Source organism: Poeciliopsis prolifica, unplaced genomic scaffold (assembly GCF_027474105.1).
Source record: "Poeciliopsis prolifica strain line A6 unplaced genomic scaffold, Auburn_PproV2 SCAFFOLD002, whole genome shotgun sequence".
Classification (NCBI taxonomy): Eukaryota; Metazoa; Chordata; class Actinopteri; order Cyprinodontiformes; family Poeciliidae; genus Poeciliopsis; species Poeciliopsis prolifica.
The window spans coordinates 4,558,041-4,580,569 of NW_026562377.1; the positions used below are offsets into that span (position 1 = coordinate 4,558,041).

The 22,529-nt window shown below is 36.7% G+C and overlaps 1 protein-coding gene across 1 annotated transcript in view; it reads left to right on the forward strand.

The window, feature by feature from the left end:
- The window catches only part of ror1 (receptor tyrosine kinase-like orphan receptor 1), a 143,376-nt gene that overhangs the window by 111,207 nt on the left and 9,640 nt on the right, over positions 1-22,529 (forward strand). The window contains exons 5-7 of the mRNA XM_055048712.1: positions 17,917-18,044; positions 20,641-20,958; positions 21,918-22,163. Coding sequence (XP_054904687.1) covers positions 17,917-18,044; positions 20,641-20,958; positions 21,918-22,163 — 692 coding nt within the window. The remainder of the gene's footprint in view (positions 1-17,916; positions 18,045-20,640; positions 20,959-21,917; positions 22,164-22,529) is intronic.

Below are 22,529 nucleotides of genomic sequence, written 5' to 3' on the forward strand. Positions count from 1 at the left end.
AATATTAGAATTGTTTGAAAGAAAATACCATTAGACAGAAATCTGTTCCTTTGAGCTATTTGCATATGAATAAGTTAGGTAGACAGCTTGCAATCAACAACTGTCATGCTTTTAGTGCCAATTTAATTTTAGAGGAATACATCAATATCAAAATTGTTCATAATATGAAATACTTCCAAAATGCAGTGGACCGCCAGCTATTTGTGGTCCAGGATTCACAGAATCTTTCTCTGTTCACAGATTTCTAATATTATAAAGTTTGCAAAGCAGCCAATCCAGGAGCATCATTCAGTTTCCTTGCCACTGATTGGTTGTACCCCCAAGAGAGGAGATCAGGAAGGCTGTTAGCTTCTGTCAGTGCCACCATTAATGTTTAACAATTATTTGGTGTTTAAGCTATTCAAATAGTTTAAATATTTTGTCATTTTTCAGGATTCTCTCCTTTGAAGTGATTGAAAATAAATTTCAACTGTGTAGAGATTCTTGTAGAGGTTTAATTATAAATTATTTCAATCTAAATTCACATGCATTTGTTCTGTATCTTTCCAGAGTTCTGTCCTAAGTTAAAAAGAAACAATTTATTAATGTAAAACATGGAGAATGAGAATCAACTACTAAAATCAGACAAGGATGAGTCGAATATCTTTTGGTTTGAGCTGAATAATTAGATATAGATGGCATGTGGCCATTGCAAGATCTGTTGATTTCCACTGTCTCGCCATTTCGTATAGTTCCGTGATTTGAAAAGGGCAAACTTTGATCACTTTAAAGCCAAAACATTCCAGTGAAGTCAAGATTTAATTCAGGAAAATTGTTTGGGTTTCTGGGAAATGTTTGTCACAAACCAGCTTAATATGCATCTCAAAAATAGAAATGACACCTAAGAAAAGCTTAAACAAAACAAAGTTAAGTAAATACTGTAGCTGCTTAATTTAGGAAGATTAGTGAAGGCTTTGGGAGAAGTTCAAGCTAAATCTGCAAACAGAACAAGTGAGTGAATTTAAGTGTCGACACAAAGATGTAAGGGATGAAGCTGATTAAAATGAAAACAGATTTCATTTGTGAATAGTTTTGCTTTTTTAGTTTGCTAAATACTGTAACTTCTGAACCAAAGAAATAAGGAGCAACAGGAGAGACACCTGTCAGAAATTTGCTGTGCAATGCTGTCAAAATTCAGTAGATTTGATCAAACATTAAAATCTAGTGTCAAATGAGATTTAAGTCCTCCAGACCTGTTTTCTTTATCAACCAGCACTGATCAAGTTCCCATTTTACAGATACTCAGATATTCAATACCTGAAATTCAGGTGAAAAATCAATATTTATAGAGAACCACCCCCACTCCTTTTTCCTGACGATGTGCATTAGAAAAGTCTTGATACGTCTTTAGATATTATCCATTTTGTCACTATACAATCACAACCTTTAAAGTAGCAGGTAATTTGAAAATTGAAGAAACCTGTTTTTTTTTTTTTTGCTTTGTTTTGTTTTTTTGAAACTCTTTACAAGCAAAATCCTCATAGATGTAGTTTCTATTTGTACGCTGTACACTGAGCTTAATTTTAAATAAATCCCTTTAGGTCGTTTATACAGCTGTATCTAATAGTGACTAAAATGTTGCCTTATCCCAGATTGTTGTTTTTAGAAAAAAATAGACATCCTAATTCAGCAGTGAAGTAGTAAAGGATGTTTTATTCACACTGAACTCTGATGATTTATGGAATTCAGCTGGGTAACATGTCAAAGGACCAGTGTTATTGATAAACCACAGCAGATGAGTTGTTGTTTTTTTGTTCCTTAATGACAATGGATGACACTAATCCTTGTTGTACCTTCGATAAAAACCCCATAATCTCATCTTTTATTTGGTTTATATCAACAGTATTTTTTCCTTTCTCCTACCTTTTGCCTTGTGGAAGTTTATTTACAATTGCAGATCTGGGTAGAACAAAACCTTGCTTAATGCTTATCAGTTTGACTGGAATAAAAAAAAAAGTTTATCCCAATTCTAATACAGTCCAAGTTTAGGAGGCTTTGGTTGATTCTAATATAATGAAAACATATTTGAGATCAAGAATTTCACAAGATGAAATAATATATTCAGTTCACAGGACATTTAACAGGACAAAATAATCTGTATTAAAACAAAAATTGAAAATGTGAAAAAGGCTATAAGTTTTTAACTGTCAATTCCCCCCCCCCCCCCCCAAAAAAAAACAATTTTTCTAAAAATTACACAGTAAGCACTTTTGTAAAGCTGCTGAAAATTAAGTAATGCAAACAATAAATATATTTCTTGCTTAATGTTAGTTGTATTGTAATGTATATGATTTTTGTCTCATTTTGGTCTAATTAACATGATACTTCATTCCATCATGTAACTTATTCCCTTCGCTGTGAAGTTTTGAAGGAAAAACTCACCTCCACTAAAGTGCTTGTGATGTTAATGCTGAGTTGCAGTTTTCAGGTTCTCTGTATTGTGGTTGTCCCAATTAGTTCCACTTCTAAATAAATAAACAGACAGTGCCAGTTTTATAGACATTTAAAGTCATAAGGAATTATTTTTTTAAGCAGGTCCAACTTTATTAATTTGTATTTCCCAATAAATGTTTACTTTCTGGATATAGAAGTTCCTAATCTGACAGTAGCCATAAACAACGTTTATGCTGCACGGCTGCTGATCCCGGAGTCTCTGTCTGTGTTTATAATATAGGGGTTTTCTTGCCGTCTGTAAAGATTAATACCACTACACCCAGGTTGTCGAGGCTGTTTAAATTTCTCAAAACTTTCCCCACCACGTTTCTCTCAACACCAGCTTGAAAAAAGAGCAATTACAAAAATAGCTGCTTTGCTTTTTTTTTTTTTTTTTTCCATTTTTCCCTCCGCTGTGCCTCTTCTTCCTCTCCAGTCCACCCTATTCTGAAGAGTAAAGACTGGGCAGGTTTAACAAGGAACAGATTCTCTGTGATCTGTTTTTACTGCATTCTTTTTGTCTCGGCTTCTTGCTCATCCTGAACCTTCTTTTATATTGCTTCTATATTTCCTGTTTTTAACATACAGCTGTCTGACTTTGATGGGATTTGTACTCTGTTCTTTTCTTAGGAGTTTGTCTAGCTGCTGTCAATTAAAGTTTGTGTAATTGTAAGTTGGTTTGTATGTAGTTCAAACGATTTTAAGAGCCATTTTAGTTCATTTTGGAAAGGTTGATGTGTTCACATTTCTTTGCTAGTGTTTATGTTTTTGCAATCCAGTAAGACTTTTTTTATATACCTTTTCTCAATTTACAATTAATTTTCCAATTGGGATCTTGCTTGGGTGTAACTTGAACACTCGGAGCGATTACTCCAATCAGGTGTGTTTAACTTTGATATAATATAAACACATATGTAGCATAATTCCTCCTCATGGTGTGTGGATCGTGTGAATAGGCCCAGCATGTATGTCTGCATGCGACTGTTGGGCAAGAAAACAGCCAACGTGCCACAGATGGCGCTGTAATTAGCCAGCTGTCAGCACAGTGTATTAAATCGACCTTGGAGCACATGTGTGCAGCTCACTGACGATCCAATTATGCAGTCACAGATTCAAAACGTTTTGAAGACAATAAGAGAGAGCAGCTCGGCTTTTCATGGACAGGACTGTAGCCAGTATGTCTTCACCTTCTGCAGTTGTGGAGTTGACTGGCAAATTGCCTTAAGGAAGTCGTTTCTCGACTGTCTGATGATTTAAAAATGTCACGAGAAGTTGATCTTTAAGCTTTATCAGCCTTAGGATATTTCACCAATGTGTATAGTAATCAGAATATCATAGATGACTTATTCCTGAATACTGCAGTTCTTGTAGCTCCAGTGTCTGCAATTAACTAATGATTTATTAAGATTGGTAATTGGACAATAATCAAGTCGTCTGGATTTGTTCTGAAATTCCAGGGTGACAAAGATATGCCATCAAAGAGCTTTTTAGCTAATTATCCAAAGTCTACAATTAGACTTTGCTCTGATTTGGTCCCAGCTGAAACTTACCACAATTAACATCTAACCACAAAGAAATATTTAACCAAAAGTTAATAGCAGCGGTTTCTCTTCATATTAAGTGCTGATTACACATTCTTTTCAAATGTATTAACCACAGAGGCACTTTTATAACAAACACATTGTCTTAAATGTCTTCTCATCACTTGCAGTGGTTTTTGTAATGTGACATTCTTTATTTCCACCACTACTCACTATACAACCAGCTATCTTCTTAATATAATTTATGTATGTTTTTTTATTTGACTAGAGCTAGTTAGCATCATGTTCTAAAATGGTTGTTTGAAATTTTCAACTTGCAGCAAAAAGACTGGAGTGATTCTCCTCTAAAATGGGGTTAAGATATTTATCGACTGCAGGAAAATGTTTAACTCCTCTGAACATCACAAAACTATGACGGCATAACACAGCAGCACTTCCTGCACAAGAACTACAGAACAGAAGATTTAATCAAATATCATAAGTTTCTTTTTTACAACATGAGAATGATGTGCGTATACTGCAACATAAATAAGGAAATGCAGCAACTGGTTAGCCCACCAACACCCAGACAGGAAAAGACACATTATGGTTTTATTCATCTGTAAGGAAACCCACATCTAAAGCACACCAAGTGACTGATCTTGTTTCTTTAATCATATAAGACATTTAAAAGCAATTGGCTGTAGTATTCTCAGAAGACACTGAAAAAAGTAGTCCCACTATCCCCGTAAGACAACTTACCCAGCTTTTTACACTGTTTTTATCTGTGTAAAATCTGAGGTGAGGCACAAAAGTGTCCTTCAGTCTGAGATAGATGCAGTTGTAATCCAAGTCCACCTTTTAAAAACCAGTATCTTGACCCACTCAGCAACCCTTCAGCCTACTGCATAGAGTAAGTGCTGTTTTTGGTCACAATAGGCTCTTAACTCAAACCTAGAACTTGTGTGTGGCTTATTGAGAAACTCTGGATTTTGGTTTCACTCCCGCTCACCTCAGAGCCAGTATCAACACCACTGTGGTTCTCAGATGTTGGCCGGGACATATGATGATTTGCTTCGCGCCACAAGTGCTGCAGCCATTCAGGCCGAGGGGGGATGACAGGCCCACTCAGTTTCTGAAAGTATTTCTCTGCTACATACTGACCCACTTTAACAGCACTTTGTGAGACTTATACAAGGGCTGAGTTCTCCAATTCTTATGTCACTTTTTAAAAATATGTTTAACTCGCACTGCAGTGATGACAATTAAGATCTTGACAATTAAGATTTCTGAGTGGAAATTATTGAAGTTTAAGAATTAAGGGACATCTAAATAAATTTAAGCTTCAACCAATTTCTAAAAGTTTGTAAAATATCATCTAAAAAAGTAAAGAACTTAATTATGTTGAGTTCTAAGTATTCTAATCTTAATGTATTTGGTTTTGCTTTACAGGAAATATTTTCATAAAACCATCTGACTTGTCCTTTTGGCTAAAAATTAAAACATAAATTATATTTTAAGATATAAAATATTACTGAAATAGTCAAATATTTTCAGTCTCTTGACAACTCAGTTGTCACTGACAGCTAACTAAGATGTGCCATTCCTGGCCAACAACTGCCAGTACAAAACTCAAACTTGTTGACTTAAGCAAGACTTAAATTTCTAGTAAATCATTGTAAATTATGACATATGCACATTGATCAGTCAGTGATTTTATTTTGCTTCCAAAATAAAATCATTAAAAATGAGTAAATTATGCTTGTCTGAATATCTTTCAGATAAGCATAATAAACACAGTCTCATAAGTTTTTATTTAGTAATTGAGTAGAAGTTAAATACTTTCAAAAGATATTACCTCTATAATAAACAACATTTGTGTGCTAAACTCTGGAGAAGTCTGGAAATCATCATTTGTGACACTAGACTCTTATGTTAGTATGTTTAAGTATCTGAGTTTACTATCTGTATAGTTTTCTATACAAATTAATATACCTGATAAAACTATGAATAATTTTAGTATCTAATATTTATTGCACAACTGAACTGTATCAAGCTTTCCAATGATGACTTTGTAAAGTTTCCAGATTGCCTTTGCTGTTATCAATCAATCCTGAACAATAATTAATGTCAAAACAGTATTTTGGCAAAATTCCATAAAACCTATTCTGAGAAGTGGAGTCACCCCACTGGCACACTTTCACCCTGTGTGTGTTTTACTTTGCACATCCGGAGCAGACTGCACCGTCTCACCACAGGCCCTTACACATGAATCACAGAGTTAGAGAACTTTGCACACAGTCACTCTTACAAACCCTTTCCCTCACACATGTTTGGTTAAATCCTCTGTGGGGCTTAATTGCCGGCTTGTTGTGGATTCTTTTTAGGGTGGCGCTGATTGATTGGAGATTGGGGCCGTAATATAGCTCATCGGGGACAGACCCTTTGACATGGCCTGGTCCCAGGGCACCGGCTCTGTTTGAAACCAGAGATCCCAATACACCCCCTCTTCCAACTCAACTCCCAGTGAGCTCAGTTGCCCTCATGCTAATTGCTGCTCACATCACACATGCAAACTCTTGGGAACTATCTCCATGTGTAGACCGCTTAAACTATTTTACCAATTTACATTAGTAGTTGTTACTAAGACGTTAAGTCCATCTGCGCACGCTTTGCCACACACAGCAGTTTTCTTAAATTATTAGTGGAATCTTCACACTCTGATTGGACATAGTCCACTTCCTGTTTCCTGTTTCCCAGATTCCCCAGTGTCAGTCTGTTGATGATCCTGTTGGCAGGTCTTGTCAAGGTCATGTCTGGTAAAGTCTGTGGTTAGAGAGTCTGTATGTACGGTTTGTGAATCACGGTTTCTCCCCGAGGGTTTCGAGGCCTACATTTGGGTATGTGGGGTTTCCCTGAACTCTGCCCTGAACCTCCAGCAAACACACCCCTCCCCAAACACGCTCCTACAGGAAAAAAAAAGACCCATACTCCCATGTACGCTTAGCAGTGACGTGTGAGGGAAACAGACGGCCACAGTGTACCCTAAATATTTCTTGGTATAAGTGAAAGCTTTTGTTAGAGGTTTGGATCAGAAACCTGCATGTAAGAGTGAGAATATTCCCCTATTTGTAGACCTTAACAGGGTTAATACAGTTTCATGTTAAGAAAGTTGATAAAGGATGGCCTTTTTCCTTTGTCCACAGAGGTCAGTGTTTCAATCAAGTTTGCATTCATCAGCCGTGGCGCCCGGCAAATTGCGTGCATATGACTGGAGGCCATTCTGCACAATAAACTCTGAATTTAGGTCTCTTCACTTAGAATGCAACTAAATGTCAAGCTTAAGTGTCATCTAAAGTATTAAACTTTTTCTTTGTCTGAGTGATACTGTTAGTAACCTTCATGTGAATTTTAGAGGGCTTTGGATGCCTGAATGCTGTCGCTTCAGGAGCAACACGAAGTCATTACTGTCACTCATCTCGCATGTGAAAAGGGGTTCAGTGCTTCACTGAGGATGGTTTGTGTGTTTAAATCAGCATTTGTTTTTCCTTCTCCCTTTAATTTCTACCCCCATAAATGTATTATTCATTGCACACAAGCCGTCTTTGAGCAGGAGATTAATGTCATGAATTTTCTCTGATTAGATGGTGGGATCTACAGCTCTGTGCTGCCCACATTCCTTTACTTTCATTTCATTACTCAGGTTTCATCCATGAAACCAGCAATCAACCTTGTGTGGGCTCAATGTTTAGGGCCCAAACAAGGATGAAGTGGGATGCTCATTTCTTTGGACTAAGGGAGTAGCAATAAACATGGACCACATCTGGGTTCAGCTTGCCCAGATACCGGAATGAAAAGCAGGACTACTTGTGCTATGGCTCCATAGAATGAGCTACTTATGTGTCCATGATGGGCCACTCAATTGTATGAGTCCCAATACCAGTGCAATATTCAGGGTACACCTGGGTCCTAATCCAATTCAATCTTTTTTTTTAATGTATAAAACATGTTTAAATAATAATATATTTACCCATAGTGCTGAACAGCAGGGATGGGTATATCAAGACAAAAAAAACACAATACAGACTACAGAAATATTAAATAGAAATAACAAAGCAATTCACATTGTTTCAATATATATATATATATATATATATATATATATATATATATATATATATATATATTTATATATATATATATATATATATATATATATATATATATATATATATGTGTGTGTGTGTATGTATATATATATTTATTTATTTATTTATGTATATATATATATATATATATATATATATATATATATATATATATATATATATATATATATATGTATATATATATATATATATATATATATATATATATATATATATATATATATATATATATATATATATATATAATATATTAAATTTATAGTCCCTTGTGTCTCATGTTAAACATTAGACACAAGTGGACTTCACTGTGAAAGTCCAAAGTAGAACCACATGAGGCAGGTTACTTCTCCAGGCTGGTTATTTCTCCAAGCACCTTTTGGTGGTAAATGCCAGCTCAGGGTTTTGGAGTATAATGTGTTCATCCCTCACTGGGGTCTAATTGGGGCTACAGGTTAGAGCCCAGGTGGGACCATGCTGATTTGCCTGCTTCTCCGGTTCGGAGGACTGGTACAAAATAACTTAAAGCCTCATTTAGGATATTATTTTGGCACCATCATGAAGACACCTTTCTGCAGTCATTCAAGGTGCCACTGTGGGGAGCCCAGTGTGAAACCACATGAAGTCCTGCATGGGCATGTTCGTTGGGAATGTTCCGAACCATTTGTCATTTTTATGGATATAAATGTTTGACTGTGGGTCTTAACTTATTGAATGTCTTTTCATATGTTTCTCAATCCATTTTCCATATTTACAGTGATAAATAAGTATTGTAACTACTGGCCACATTAGTACATAAAGGATTGTACCAAATGCTGAAAGTGAAAACAATCTGATGTCAACAGCTGATTAGCAACATTGTTTAACTACCGGATGAATGTATTTTGATATTTTACAAAAACATAAGCCTATTCTGTTTGTTTTCTGTGTCCTTCAGACATTTCTGACAGCAACATGTGTAAAGAGGGATTATTTATGAGCTTCTTAGCATAGTAGTGTTTTGCTTCACCACGCAGCCTGTCTTTAGTGTCTCTTAATCACTCTCTTCATGGATTATTGTACTTTTACCAGGAAGCCGCGCTCATGTTAAAACATGTATCTTCACGCCCTTGATGTCTGCTCAGCAGCCACTCAACAGAAATATGTGTCCTCCTGTCTTTTTCCTTTTGTGTGCTCCGACTGTGTTCTGTGATCTCTGCAACAAACTCTTGTAAATTACACTGTAAACTTTGTGTGTTTGTGTTTTGAAAGGGGGGAGAGGTCTAAACTCGACACATCTTTGCTTTAGGCAATTGTGGTTTGATTTTGCTAATGTTATTGTATTTTATCTTCCTGTTAATACTTCCACACTGATGTTGCGAGCAGCAGAGTTGAATCAAGGAAGACTGTCAGTAACAAACATTTAAGGGAAGGAACTTTTATTGTAATAAAAATGGAAAACAATTTGAATTGTCAATTAGAGGTAAACTCTTTATATTCCCTGCTTTTACTCCCACTTGCATATCTGAATGAAATTCTCTTTGACAAACCAACAAGGTCTTCAGTTATTTCATTTTATGTATTTAATAATATTTTTCTTTTTGGCATATCTTCACATTTTCTAGAGTTAATAGAAATCAAAGCAAACTTTTGTTTCCTCCTGTTTTCATCCAGGTTGCCATTTCTTAATCCAACAATATAACTTTTGTGTTCCATTTGTCTGCTCAGTGCCACAAGTATTCATACACCTTGAACTTTTGCAGCAACTTGCAAACAAAGCTGCTCTGCTTAACGTTTCGATCTACATGCGAAGCCATGTGTGAGGCAGAAAAATAACACAGAACACCATTCTCTCTGTGAAACATGGTAGTGGCAGCTTTATGATGCAGAGGTGCTTGTTTTCATCATGGACAGGGAAGCTGGTGACCGTTTCCCTTTTAAGACTTGAGTTGGCCGGAGATTCCGACAAGACAATGGCCCTAAACATACAGACAGAAGATCATACTGCAGAAAGGTTTGAATTGGCCAATTACTTTCCAAACCTAAATGACATTGAGGATCTGTGGAAAGATTTGAAAGTTTCTGTGTACAGAAGCTCTCCACTTAATCTGAACCCCAATCTGTACCCCAAACAGTCTGCAGCTCTAATTAAGGCAAAAATTGGCTTGATACCGAAATTTTAAGATTTAGATTTGTAAAAAGAAAAATGACTGATCTGTACCATTTCCTTTCCTCTCCACAATTATGCAATACTTGTTGTCAAAATTAATTTTCGATACAGAAGATTTTTGGCTGTAATTTGGCAGAGTGTGAAAAAGTTCAAGTGCTCTGAATACTTTTGTAGGACGCTGTATGCATTCAGCTAGAAATCACAGAATGTTGTTTTTTTGGCAGCACATGCCACCTCCTGTCTTAATTGACAGGCTGATCTGCTCCCCTTCCTCTCCTCCAAACCCTAAGCTGTGCTTACTCACTGGCTCACCTCTGGTTTCCTGCAGTCCCCTGGGGAAGTGATGTCACCAGGTCAGGGTTTTTGTGAGGAGTGACGGGATTGATGTTCAAATCTTTTCCTGTGTGCTGAATTACAAAGTATGCAGCCAGCCTTTTATTAAAAGCTTTTAACTTCATGCTCGGTTATGACTTCCTGCCTGTGTGGGCAAAGTTCTTCTCCTGAAACAAATTCCAACACATCAAATAAATTTGAGTCACTTTGGTATAATTGTTGAAATGCATCTATCTGGTGCCAGTTTGAACTAAGTAATAGGAACAAAAAAAGAACATAATGCAACTGTTAACTCAGCACTGAGACAATGTGAGGTCCACTTTTATGACTTTTTTTTCCAGCTGTTTTCTGAATGTTTTTTGGTATTGTCTTAAGTTTTCCAGAGGATTCCTTCATCTCAATTCTTTGGAAGAATTGGCAGCTGTGCAGTAGTTCTGACAGAAACATAAGTCAAACTGAACATTCATATTGTAATCCAAGAAAAACTGGAATTTCAGAGCAATTACATAAAGAACTTTCCGTCAGGCTTGATCTGTTTTTTCTTTTTCTTCTTTGAAATGAGAGCAGAACACATCACCTCCATCCCGTATGACTCTCCTTGGCTTCCCTGCTTTCTTAGTTCACCCTGAAACTCCTTCTCCTTGACAGAAGCATCCATTGTTGCCATCACTGAGCAGCAGTAACATGAGGACCCGAAGCGCCTTCTCTTTCTCCATTGTATCCTGACGCCAGCTCCTCAGTTGCCCTCACTGGTTCTTTATTCCCAGTGCGGTCATGGGCCACTGGCAACCAGAGATCCCAGTCAACCTCAGCCCCTGGTGGCCATTTTGGCTCCCGGTCAGTGAGAGATCTTTGCGCGGTGGAACCACGCTGTCAGTTCTCATAGTGCAGATACAGTTCATGCCTAGAAAGCTTTGAGAATGTGTGTGTCCAACTTTTAACAACTTACAGTTTGCAGCTCATAATCTGCCTTGTTCGGACTTTCTTAGGCTTCCTTTGATAGACACTGAGTATTTTAATAACAGAAATATTTTGAAGAATTATTTCATCTATTATTTTAATCAAGTTAAATGCCATCTACAGGGCAAGTGTGTTTGATTTATTCTTGAACACTTTTTCTTTGATGCAAAAGCTTCATTTTAACCACATCTAATTGCAAATAAAGAAGAATCTCAGTGATTGATTAACACCACAAAACCTTTGCTAAGAATGCATACATAGCTGGATATAAGTAACAATCCATCACTGGTGTCCATCTTGTCTGTGTTTAGTCTGGTTCATTCTGAAACTATAATTTGCCTGCAGTTTTTTAATAACCTGAGATGATTATTTCAAATGTGAGCTTTGTTTCTTTTTTTTATTTTCCAAGAAATCTCTTGGTAATCTTCAAAATGTAACCGAATCCTAAAACAGCAGCGTGAATATCGCCAAATCACTTAGTTAGGGTCAGATGGATGTTTTGCACGATATCATGGAGAGTGGGAGAGACACACTTTCAAGGTTTCTACACAGTCTAGAAAAGTGGAGTATTTAGCTTATTATTGAAAAATATTAGCTTTTCATCTTTTGATTCCCTGTCTGATTGTCTAAGATTCTACCCATCCATTTGTCCATTTGGCAGCCCATCTTTCTATCTATGTCTGTCTGTCCAACAGTCACTCCATCCATCCAACATCCTCTAGCACCTTCTGACTTCGTCTTGCTTTGGCTACATTCACACACCAGGCAACTTTCCCTACCCATATTTGATTATTTTATACAAGTCTGAACTCAGATTTTTGTCTCCCCCTCTAAGAAAAGATTTTTGCCACTTCCATATGAGGTACTAAATGGGATACATATCCAATAGTTTTCAAGGTGTCTCCTATATAAACTGACACATTGTATTTCATTCAACTTTTATGTAATTGATGTGAAACATGCATTATAATTTTGGAACAGATGAAACCAGACACAAACAATGGCATAAGCAGTGACAACATCTAATTTTTTATTTATTTTTTTATCTTCCTTTGTCTTGTTATAATCTGCTGAGCGCAAAAAAGAGATTCCAGCAAAAAAATAAATAAAAAATTATAATAGAGGCAACGCTCCAGTCATTTAATCCATTCATACTTCTGTCAATCAACTCATTCTATACTCTGATGATTTGACACTGGAAAAGTTTCAAATTTGAACATAAAAAGTTAGTAGGAACTTTTTACCTTTTGAAAGAGAAAAGTCTACCTTCTTTCACATGTTGACACACTTTATGGGTGTAAAAGAAATCAAATTTATCGGTCAAGCTCACTTAAAGAAATCATGCAGAGCCCGAGAGTCCTGTAGCACATGTTGAGGTTTGGACTCCAATGAGGGCTGTGAGCTCCTGCTGCTGGCAGCTCATCTCCTTTTCACTCAGCACCCACAGCAGCCCATGGAAATGAAACCCTGACATCTAAAATGTCACCGGGATCCGCCCATTCACCTTCCTTATCCTTTCAAATCCTGTTCCTTCTGCATTCTTTCTGACAGCAAGCTTTGAGTTTCACGTCCTTAAATCCCAAGACTCAAATCAAACCTGTTATCTCAGCTTAAATGTTCCCGGGCAGCGAAAGTGGATGTCCTTAAGATTTCTGTAATCAAAACCTAGGTTCTGAAAATAAACAGTGGAGGCTTCGGGCACTTTGAGGTATTTATTTAATGAGATCAAGTGGGAGATTTAAACACAGTTACATCCACCATCAGAGATGCAGAACAGTCTTCGGTTCGGTTGGAAAATTTTGGAGAAACCACATGAAAACTATATCCATCCAGCATTAGCCTCTGTCTTGTTGAAAAACTGCAGCAGCTGGAGACATGTGCCATTATAGTACTGGTTATTCCTGTGGAGAGCGCCTTGACATCTTGATCGATTATAAGCCTTAAAAGATTCTGGTTGTTTGAGCTTTGATGTTGAGTTCAACTTCTCCTTGAAGATGAGTAACAGTGGAGTCAACTCATCCGTTTACCTTCGCAGCAGTAACTCCCTTTGCCTCCGATGTTACATCTGTCATCAGCTGTTAACCGAACCCTCAGAGATCAAAGCTTCCTTTTATTTTATTCATACTTTTCTTCTCATACAGTAAGGAAAGTGAAGGTCAAAAGACCTGAAATAATCTCCTCAATGTACTCTACTAGAATCTGGAAGTGAATAAAAGTCATGTCTGTGAAGTTTTCATGAAACATACTTTTGGGGATTTATATATTTGCACATTTCACACCTAATTATTTTAGTTTTTCTCTCAGTTTTTCTCTATGTTATATACAGTAAACAGCCTATGTAAGTTTAGTTATGAAAACCAGAAAAACTGACTAAATTGAATATATTTGCTCTAAACATGTACAAGTTGAGGCTCACTGCTCATAGTGCCAAAATAAATGTGGTTTATTGCCACAGTCTCGGTTATAATTAGATTGTATTATTGCTATGACAGTTGCTATTGGAGAGATTTTGGCAAAATGGTGCTTCTGTTGCCATTTGCTGACTTCTGAAGATCCGAAGTGTTTTTTCTCTGTTTTTAAGAGTGGCTGAGAAATGGACCTATGTGTCATATTATTTTTACATTGCATTATAAAAGTATTTTTAAGGCCAAATTTTTTATACATTTTGACATACATAAACATGATTGTAATTTTAGAGATGGAAGACCAACATAAAGTAGTGTGTAGTTTTAAGGCATTCAGATGTTTTCACAAATTAAATCCAAAGCTTGTGGCACAAATTTGTATTGAATTTGTACCTTTTAGGTCAGTCTTGTACAGTTTTGCACATTTGGAAATTTGAATCCTTTCCTCTTTACAAACACGTTAAAAATCTTTCAGCTTAGATTTAAACATTTTTATCACCAGTTCCCAATTAGATTTAGGTTTGGGCATTGGGATTTCCTATTGTCTAAATGTTCTTAAACTAAACCACTCTGAGGTCATGATGCTGGAAGTTGAACTTTCACCCCGTCTCAAGTCTTGTGAAGCCTCTTGAAGGCTTATCTATATTGTCTCGTTATAGCTCTATCCTCCCTTTAACTCTGACCTGTTCTCCTCTCTCTCTTGAAGAAAGAAGTTCTTACAACATGCTTTTTCACCACGTGGTGTTTTGGATGGAGATGAATGTGTGATTGTTTTATCATTTTCACAATAGTGAGGCACAGGTTGTTTATGGAAACACAAATGAAAAACAAAAAGACTGGCCCTATATTGTCTGAATGGAAATATGTGTACAGTCAAATCACACTGTTCCAACTTTCTGTAGCTAAAAAAAGAGCAACTACTCACATACCTGAACAAATAAAATGACTGGAAAAAATGTTTGAATGCAGTCTCCTGGTTTACACTTCTTCAACAAAAAGTCTTGTCTTTCTTTTTATATTTACACTGTAAATCAAGTCTAGGAGGAAAAAGCTTTCCTTATAATTGACGGTTATAAAACATTTCTACGGAGGGCCTGTTGCGTTGGTGTGTAAAATAAAAGCCCCAAACAACTATCCACTGTTTACCCAAATAAAAACCGCAGTTGGCTTTCCTTCTTTGGGATTGCTCATTCACAAACAATAAAATAATGTAAGAATAAGAACACTTGCTTTCCAAAACCCTCAGATTTTTTCGCAATGAATTGTTTTTTTTTTTTTTTTTTTTTTTTGACACATTACATTTTTATGCTAAAATTCAATTTTTTATGAAGGCCATTATAAATCTAAGTTGATTTAGAAAGGAAATGCAGTCCAACAGGGCAGTGTTGGTGACTTATGCAGGCCGGCCTCGGTTAAAGGATGTTCAGACCAAGCAAAGTTATAATTTCATTGCAGGGACCTTACTGAATTGTGGTGGATCGTCTGCTCTCCCTTGTCATTTTCTCGTCTGTATGTGGCTTTCTGCTTGCATAAATGTGTGTGTCCTACATTCTCGGTGACGCACAGACCTCTCTGCTGCCTGGACTCTCCATTTTTGTGCATGTATGCACACGTGTGTTTTCTTGTACTCACATCCTTTTAATTGTGGCTCATCTCGTTTACTGAAACTCCTGATTTTATTAAACGCCTAAATCTCACTCTGTAGATTTATTGCACTGTTTTTTTTGGGGTATATTTTTTTTACTACAGAGAAGATTTTTTTTTTTTTTGTGGCTTTTTAAAGACCTACAAAAACTTCTGCAAGCAGACCACAACACACATTTTACTGTTATGTCAATATTTTAGTAGGAAATTTCATATTCTAAGGATATAATCTGCTAAAACCACCTTAAAATGTGATATTGTTAACCAACAGTACGCAGACCGGCGCTTTTATATTTATTGTGTTCATCTGTGTCTGGAAAGTCCATTAAGATGAGCACAGTGAGGGGTGAAGGTTTTCTGACCTTGGCCTCTCAGTCACTTAACACTCCTCAGAGAAAGGAAACCTATTGACCCTTGATTCACACCAAACTTGCACACCCTTTTGATGTCATTAGAATAGTTTGTGTGATTTAGCTCATATGGATACCCATCTGAACTTGTGTGTACATTAAGTTGCAGTTTTGATGCAGCTTTGATCTTTGTGGATTCAATAGTAGTGAAATGCACCAACTTACCAGTAATCAGAATTTTCCAATTTTTCTTCAAATTGGCAGGTTTGATCTGCCAATCAGGTTTGATCTGATTAGCAGATCAAACCTTGAAAAATATGATTTATTTTGTTTCATCTATTTGTTTATTCATCAAAACTGCAAAGTTCCCATTTTCTGTCTATAAATTTATTAATCAACAGCTTCTACTTTGATACTCTGAGTTTTATCATAAAGAGTCTCATAATGCAGGAACAGGTGCATCTCAGGAAGTTAAACATCATCACAAAATTAATGTATTTCAGTAATTCATTACAGATTCATCACATCCACCATGATGTTTCAAGCAAAAATTTCTGTTAATTTAGGTGATTACAGTTCATGAAGATATCAAAATAAATTTCTCCAATTATCTGAATTTTATATAAATCCAGTCAAAATGGAAATTGAATTAATGTAGTTGCCATTTCTGGCCTCCACAATCAGACAGAAGATTTCTGATTGTGTCATTGATACTCTAAAGAAGAAACTGTGAGCCACAAAAGATTTAAGAAAGTTTTCACAAAACACTGTATTCAATTACAACTAAACCCAACTTTATTAACACTGACAGATTTATATTGCTAAATATTTTTTTCTTCAACCATGATTTTTGTTTTTTATTAAAAATGGGGGGTGGCGGTTGGGGGATTGTTTTTTTTTTTGTTTTTTTTCTTTTTTGTTTTGGGGTAAAAAGTGACTGAAACTGCCAGATTGTAATTTGGAATTTTTATTTTTGTGCAATGTTTCGTTAGTATTGTACTGAGTGTGCTGATTAGGATGTGTCCATAGTGAGATGTGTATATAGATGTGAAATAAATCATTTTTGAGTTGAATTATTGAAAATGTTTACCATTAACTGCTTTTTGCTAGTCTTTACAGTATTATTCATTTCAGCAGGATTATTCCACTGGTTATTCTAGTTATAGAGCATGAGGATGTACTTTACGTTCCCCCAGAAATGCATCTCTATGCCCAGTGGCATCATGTCCTCCCCTGTACTATTTAATGTGGCTTTGCCTGGAATTAAAGTCCCCATATGGCATGACTTAAAGCTCATGACTAAGTGATCTCACACTGAGCGAGTAGCTTGCTAGGATGCATGCGGTTGGAGTGTGCACGGATGTATATATAGAACAGGAGAGGTGAGAGATCAGGCCACTTTGAGCAAGATGAAGGTGGTGGGGAGTGAGTTTAAAAGAAATAAAAAGTTGGTGTAATGCGCAAAGAAAAATCCTGAAATGAGGCTGGATTTGAATACTTGTGAAACCATGATTGCTCTTTCTCCACATCTTTTAAATTATGCCCTGAAGTGACATTTCTCAGACATCAGCCAAATATTAATTCCTAATGTGCTTTACATATGTGCTGTGAACTGTGATTTGCATGCATGAGTGTTTTAAATCTCAGCCTTTGACAGGACTATGACTTATCGTTGGCCAGGCAAAGGCAGCAACCAGAACCAGCCTCTCTTCTAACTGTGTGGTTTGGTCTAAAAGTCAACCATGGACTGACCTCTAGAGTTGATGCTGTGCACTGCAGCCTTGTGGTTTCAACAGGCTGTTTTTCTTCCTGCTTCCATCTGCTTCTGCTGTTTGTTAAAGTGGCCCAGAAAGATGTGGTAATAGACTACAGATGACTTTAAAAGTGATCCTCCTCTCTTCTTTGTTTTGCTGTCAGGGTGGATCTGAATGAAGATGGATTCTGCCAGCCATACAGAGGCATAGCCTGTGCTCGTTTCATCGGAAACCGCACCATCTATGTTGATTCCCTGCAGATGCAGGGGGAGATTGAGACTCAAATCACAGGTGGGAAAAATGCACTTGTGCTGCAGTTTTAGTGCATTGAATTGTTTTGATTTATTCAGTTTTGTTTGCATATTTGCTTTGACTGAATTAATTGCAAGTATATTTAACTTATCATTTGTTAGTATTAGTATTACTTTATTCAACCAGGAAAGACTCATTGATATTTAAAAAGATGACATGGACAAATACAGCATATTTACACATGCATTTTCTAAACTACAACTTCAAGAAAATATATTTCACTTTCTGTAAAAGTTGCTTTGACAGAAATATAAAAAGCTTTGTGTTCGCTTTTGAGTAAGGAGACGTGAGTCAGTTGATTCCTCTCTAGGAACATCAGAGCGAGGAGTACAGGTTCAATAAAAGGGCCAGCTTATGGCTGGAAAATCAGCGTTCTAGACAGAGTCTAGAGGCCAGAACTCATAGGACTAGTCTACACATAGACTAGACTTTGTTGTCTAGCCTCTGCTCAGAACAGTCATGTTCTCTGTGCCACTGACTGGAGCAGAGGCAGGTAAGCCGTAGTTTTGCCTGGTCTCATCCAGCTGGTTGTGTTTATCTAAGCCACTGAGTCACACCTGATTTTCCACATTTTCTTCTTTTATTAAAGTGGCCCTTCCCTGTTGAGTTATAATTGTTCTACTTTGAAAATTTTAATATAAAGGACTAGAAATATGATTCCTGTTTCTTCATATAGTCATAGAACATTATTTCTATGACTTATATTATGGACAAACTGACACATTGTGCATTTTCCAATGGTGATGTGTCTAGATTAAGAGTTTAAACAAAAATGCACATCTGGTATATTAGCAATATGTCAGCTAAACAAATCCACCCCAGTGTTTTTAGCACAAATTGATTATGAAATACTGAAATGGACAGAGAATGGACAGACTTCTGGGTTTCAGCTGTGAAGAGCTTCATTAGAAACACAAACACTTCCAAATACAACAGCTTCGAAGAGGATTGCTCTGCACTATCAACTGTCAGCCAGATGCCAACAGTGTGGGCTGTTTAGCTGGTAATTATTGGAAAAAAGAATTTCAAGTATAAAGTTTTTGGGACTGTTTGTAATCGATAAGCATTATTATTATTTTTGAACAAATAGAAACGCTAATAGAAATGCTCTGCGTATTATTAAGAAAAGAATAAAATAAAATAAAAAATAAAAAATGTATTATTTTGTTAGCATATCTACTTAGCCCATATATATATTAGGACCCCATGTTGGTTTTGCTCAGGCTAAGTGACACCGTGGGTATTAGCATAGAACCTGATAGGGTTGACTAAAAGCAAACCATTTTGGTAAAACCTACTGGGTCCCCATGTGTCTCAAATATACACTAATGACATCAGTTCATGCTGGCTAGTACATGGACCCCACTTTTTATTTGCAGTTGTCCTACATTAATGTTTTATGAGCAATTTACTTTGTGAGAATTGGCCATGATGATCCAATTCCCAGCCAATTTTTCAGCTTGTTTTCTACACATAGGACTCTGTTGGTTAGGTAGCTGCTACAGAAAGCTGCAAGAGTATGAAAGAACTCCCAGCATTCATTGCTACAAGATAACTTAAAGAATTCCTTATGATGTGAAAGTATATACTTTTTATTGTAAATCCCTCTTAAAATTTAGAATAACTCCATTGAGAAAGTTTCTTTGACTTAATGTTGAGTAATCCTGGCCATCTTTATATTTGATGGCATGTATAACATATTTATACATGTTATTTTGTGTCTTAAACAAACAATTTAAGTGGCTTCTCTGCATATCACTAGAACTTTCTGCAAACAATGTTTTTAATCATGTTCGTTGAGTCTGGAAAAGCCGGCAGGCCTTCAGAGTTCAGTGAGAGTTCAGCTTTGTCTTCTCTGTTTATGGAGCACACATGGCCCAAAGAGCCAAAGTGTTATAAATGTATGTGTTTCCGCTTTGGTTCTTTTGTTTTGCGTGCAACATGTCCTCCGAAGGAAGTTGAGTTTGAATGTTATTGATGACATTCATACAGCTGTCAGCTTCACCCTCTGAACAGAGGGACAAACCGTCATCTGAACCCAGACTTTAATCCGGAACATCAAGGATGTGTGATGCAGCGGATTTATGTAGCCACTGTATTATAACAAGCTGACAGAGCTGTAAATCATATATGTTCCAGTGTTGGAATGCATATTCAGAATTATGGAGTAAATGTCACCTTTATTAGTCTTTATAAGCACTTTTATTCAAACAGCATGTGCAGCAGGAACACTTGGATTATGACCAACTTCACTTATCAACTTTTTATTCTCTTGTCGTCTTCTCTACTCAAGACAAAGCAATTGCACTTGTCATGGCAATGACAGAAAAACCATATGCTTGTAATAACTGCAGAGCCATGAGTTACACATTGAAAAAAATGCATCTGTGGTCATCAGTTTTTTTCTCTGAATTATTGTATTATAGACAGCAGAAGAAGCCAGTAAAAGGGTGGGATGGTTTCCATAAGGAGCGCTGTTGTAAACTTTGGGCTACCGTACTTCTTTTTAAGAATAGATTTAATTTTCTTTTTTTTTCATACTAATATTTAAAACTTTTTCCTTTCTTGTTTCCAGCTGCCTTCACCATGATTGGAACTTCCAATCACTTGTCCGATCGTTGCTCCCAGTTTGCCATCCCCTCCCTTTGCCACTTTGCCTTCCCAACATGCGACCGCACCTCAGGCATTGACAAACCTCGGGACCTTTGTAAGGACGAATGTGAGATCCTGGAGAACGATTTATGCAAGACGGAGTACATCATCGCCCGCTCCAACCCTATCATACTGAAAAGCCTAAAACTGCCGAATTGTGACGAGCTAGCTGCTTTCGACAGCCCAAAGGCAGCCAACTGTTTAAGAATTGGGATTCCCATGGCTGAACCCATTAACAAGAGTAAGACCACTCTATTGGTTTGTTTCATTGTTGGACTTCAGAAATCAGTGCATCTGTCACATTCTTTGTTATTCAATCCCAAGTGCAAAACTTTTTAACTGGTTATAAATATTGCCAGTGTCCACCACTGTACTTATATAGTGGTGAGCACCACTAATTAAAACGTTAGTTGCACTAATCCTAAAGCACTAATCATAAACATTAATTCTGCTAATGATGGAGTTCTACGTCTGAATGGTATTAAACAGAAACTAATGCGCTAAATTCAGTTAAATTTGGATCTTAGCTTGAAAGACTGCACTCAAGCACCAATTTAAGTTCAATATCATTTAATTTAAGTTCCATACTGTTCTACAATACCCTTAGATGTTGCTTTAGCTTGTTGTCTACTGTCTGTTTCTGTATTTTTCTTATTTGAAACAGTATTTTAGAGGGAAAAACGAAAGAGATCTTTAATAAAGGAAACAAACGGTTGTTCAGTTTACGGCCCCTTCAAAATATGAACATGAACGTCTTATTACTTGAAGAATTCTTAAGTGGACAATCAAAACTTAAACACAGATGTTGAACTGAATTTAAATTAAAGTTTACGAAACAACCAAGTAAATTAGCATTTTGTGGTTTATCCAGAAAATGTAATGTAGAAGATGCTAAATGTGCTAAATGTTGTGATGTTAGCTAAATGAAAAGATTAGCTCTATAATTAGTGGATTAACGTGAGTGAACCCACCTCTGTAATTTAGTAATTATTTACACACAAATTTCCCAGTATTGTACAATATTGTCTCCAAAATAGAGACTTTTTGTCAGATTTAGTTTTCCATTAAAAAAGACTTTCTTTCATTTGCATTTTTTTTAAAAATGCTTGGCTCTAAATAGGGATGTTACTTAAACTACTTATTTGTAAAATGAACAGTTATTGGGACAGGGAGTAATTACCTCACCTTTATGTTTTCCAGGTCACAAGTGTTACAACAACACAGGGGCAGATTACAGAGGGACAGTGAGCGTGACCAAATCGGGGCGTCAGTGTCAGCCATGGAACTCGCAGTATCCTCACAGCCACACCTTCCTGGCTGTCCGTTACACAGAGCTGAACGGGGGCCACTCGTACTGCCGCAACCCGGGGGAAACCCATGAAGCCCCCTGGTGCTTCACGCTGGATGAAGGTGTCCGCATGGAGCTCTGTGACATTCCTATCTGTGGTGAGGAACTGGAACATGAAAGCACATATACTGTATAGTTGTTGTATATCATTCAGCTTTTATGTTGCTTCTTCACACTGTTTGTTTTGTTGTGCATGGGGCACTTTTTGCTTCAAAAGTCGGATTGCTTCTCGCTGTTGGAGTTTACTAATCCTTGGCTCTATTTAAGCAGCATTTTATTTACTGTGAACCTGGAAGAGTTTAAGTAGAGATAGAAGTCATACTTGGAAGGAGAAAGGTGGAAGCGATGGATCACTCTCCAGGATGACACACTGTATGAAATACATACTTATTTAAAGCCAAAAAAAGCAACTACAGTGCAATTTAGCACATTTTCTAAAGTAAAGGGGGAAAAAAAACGCTTTT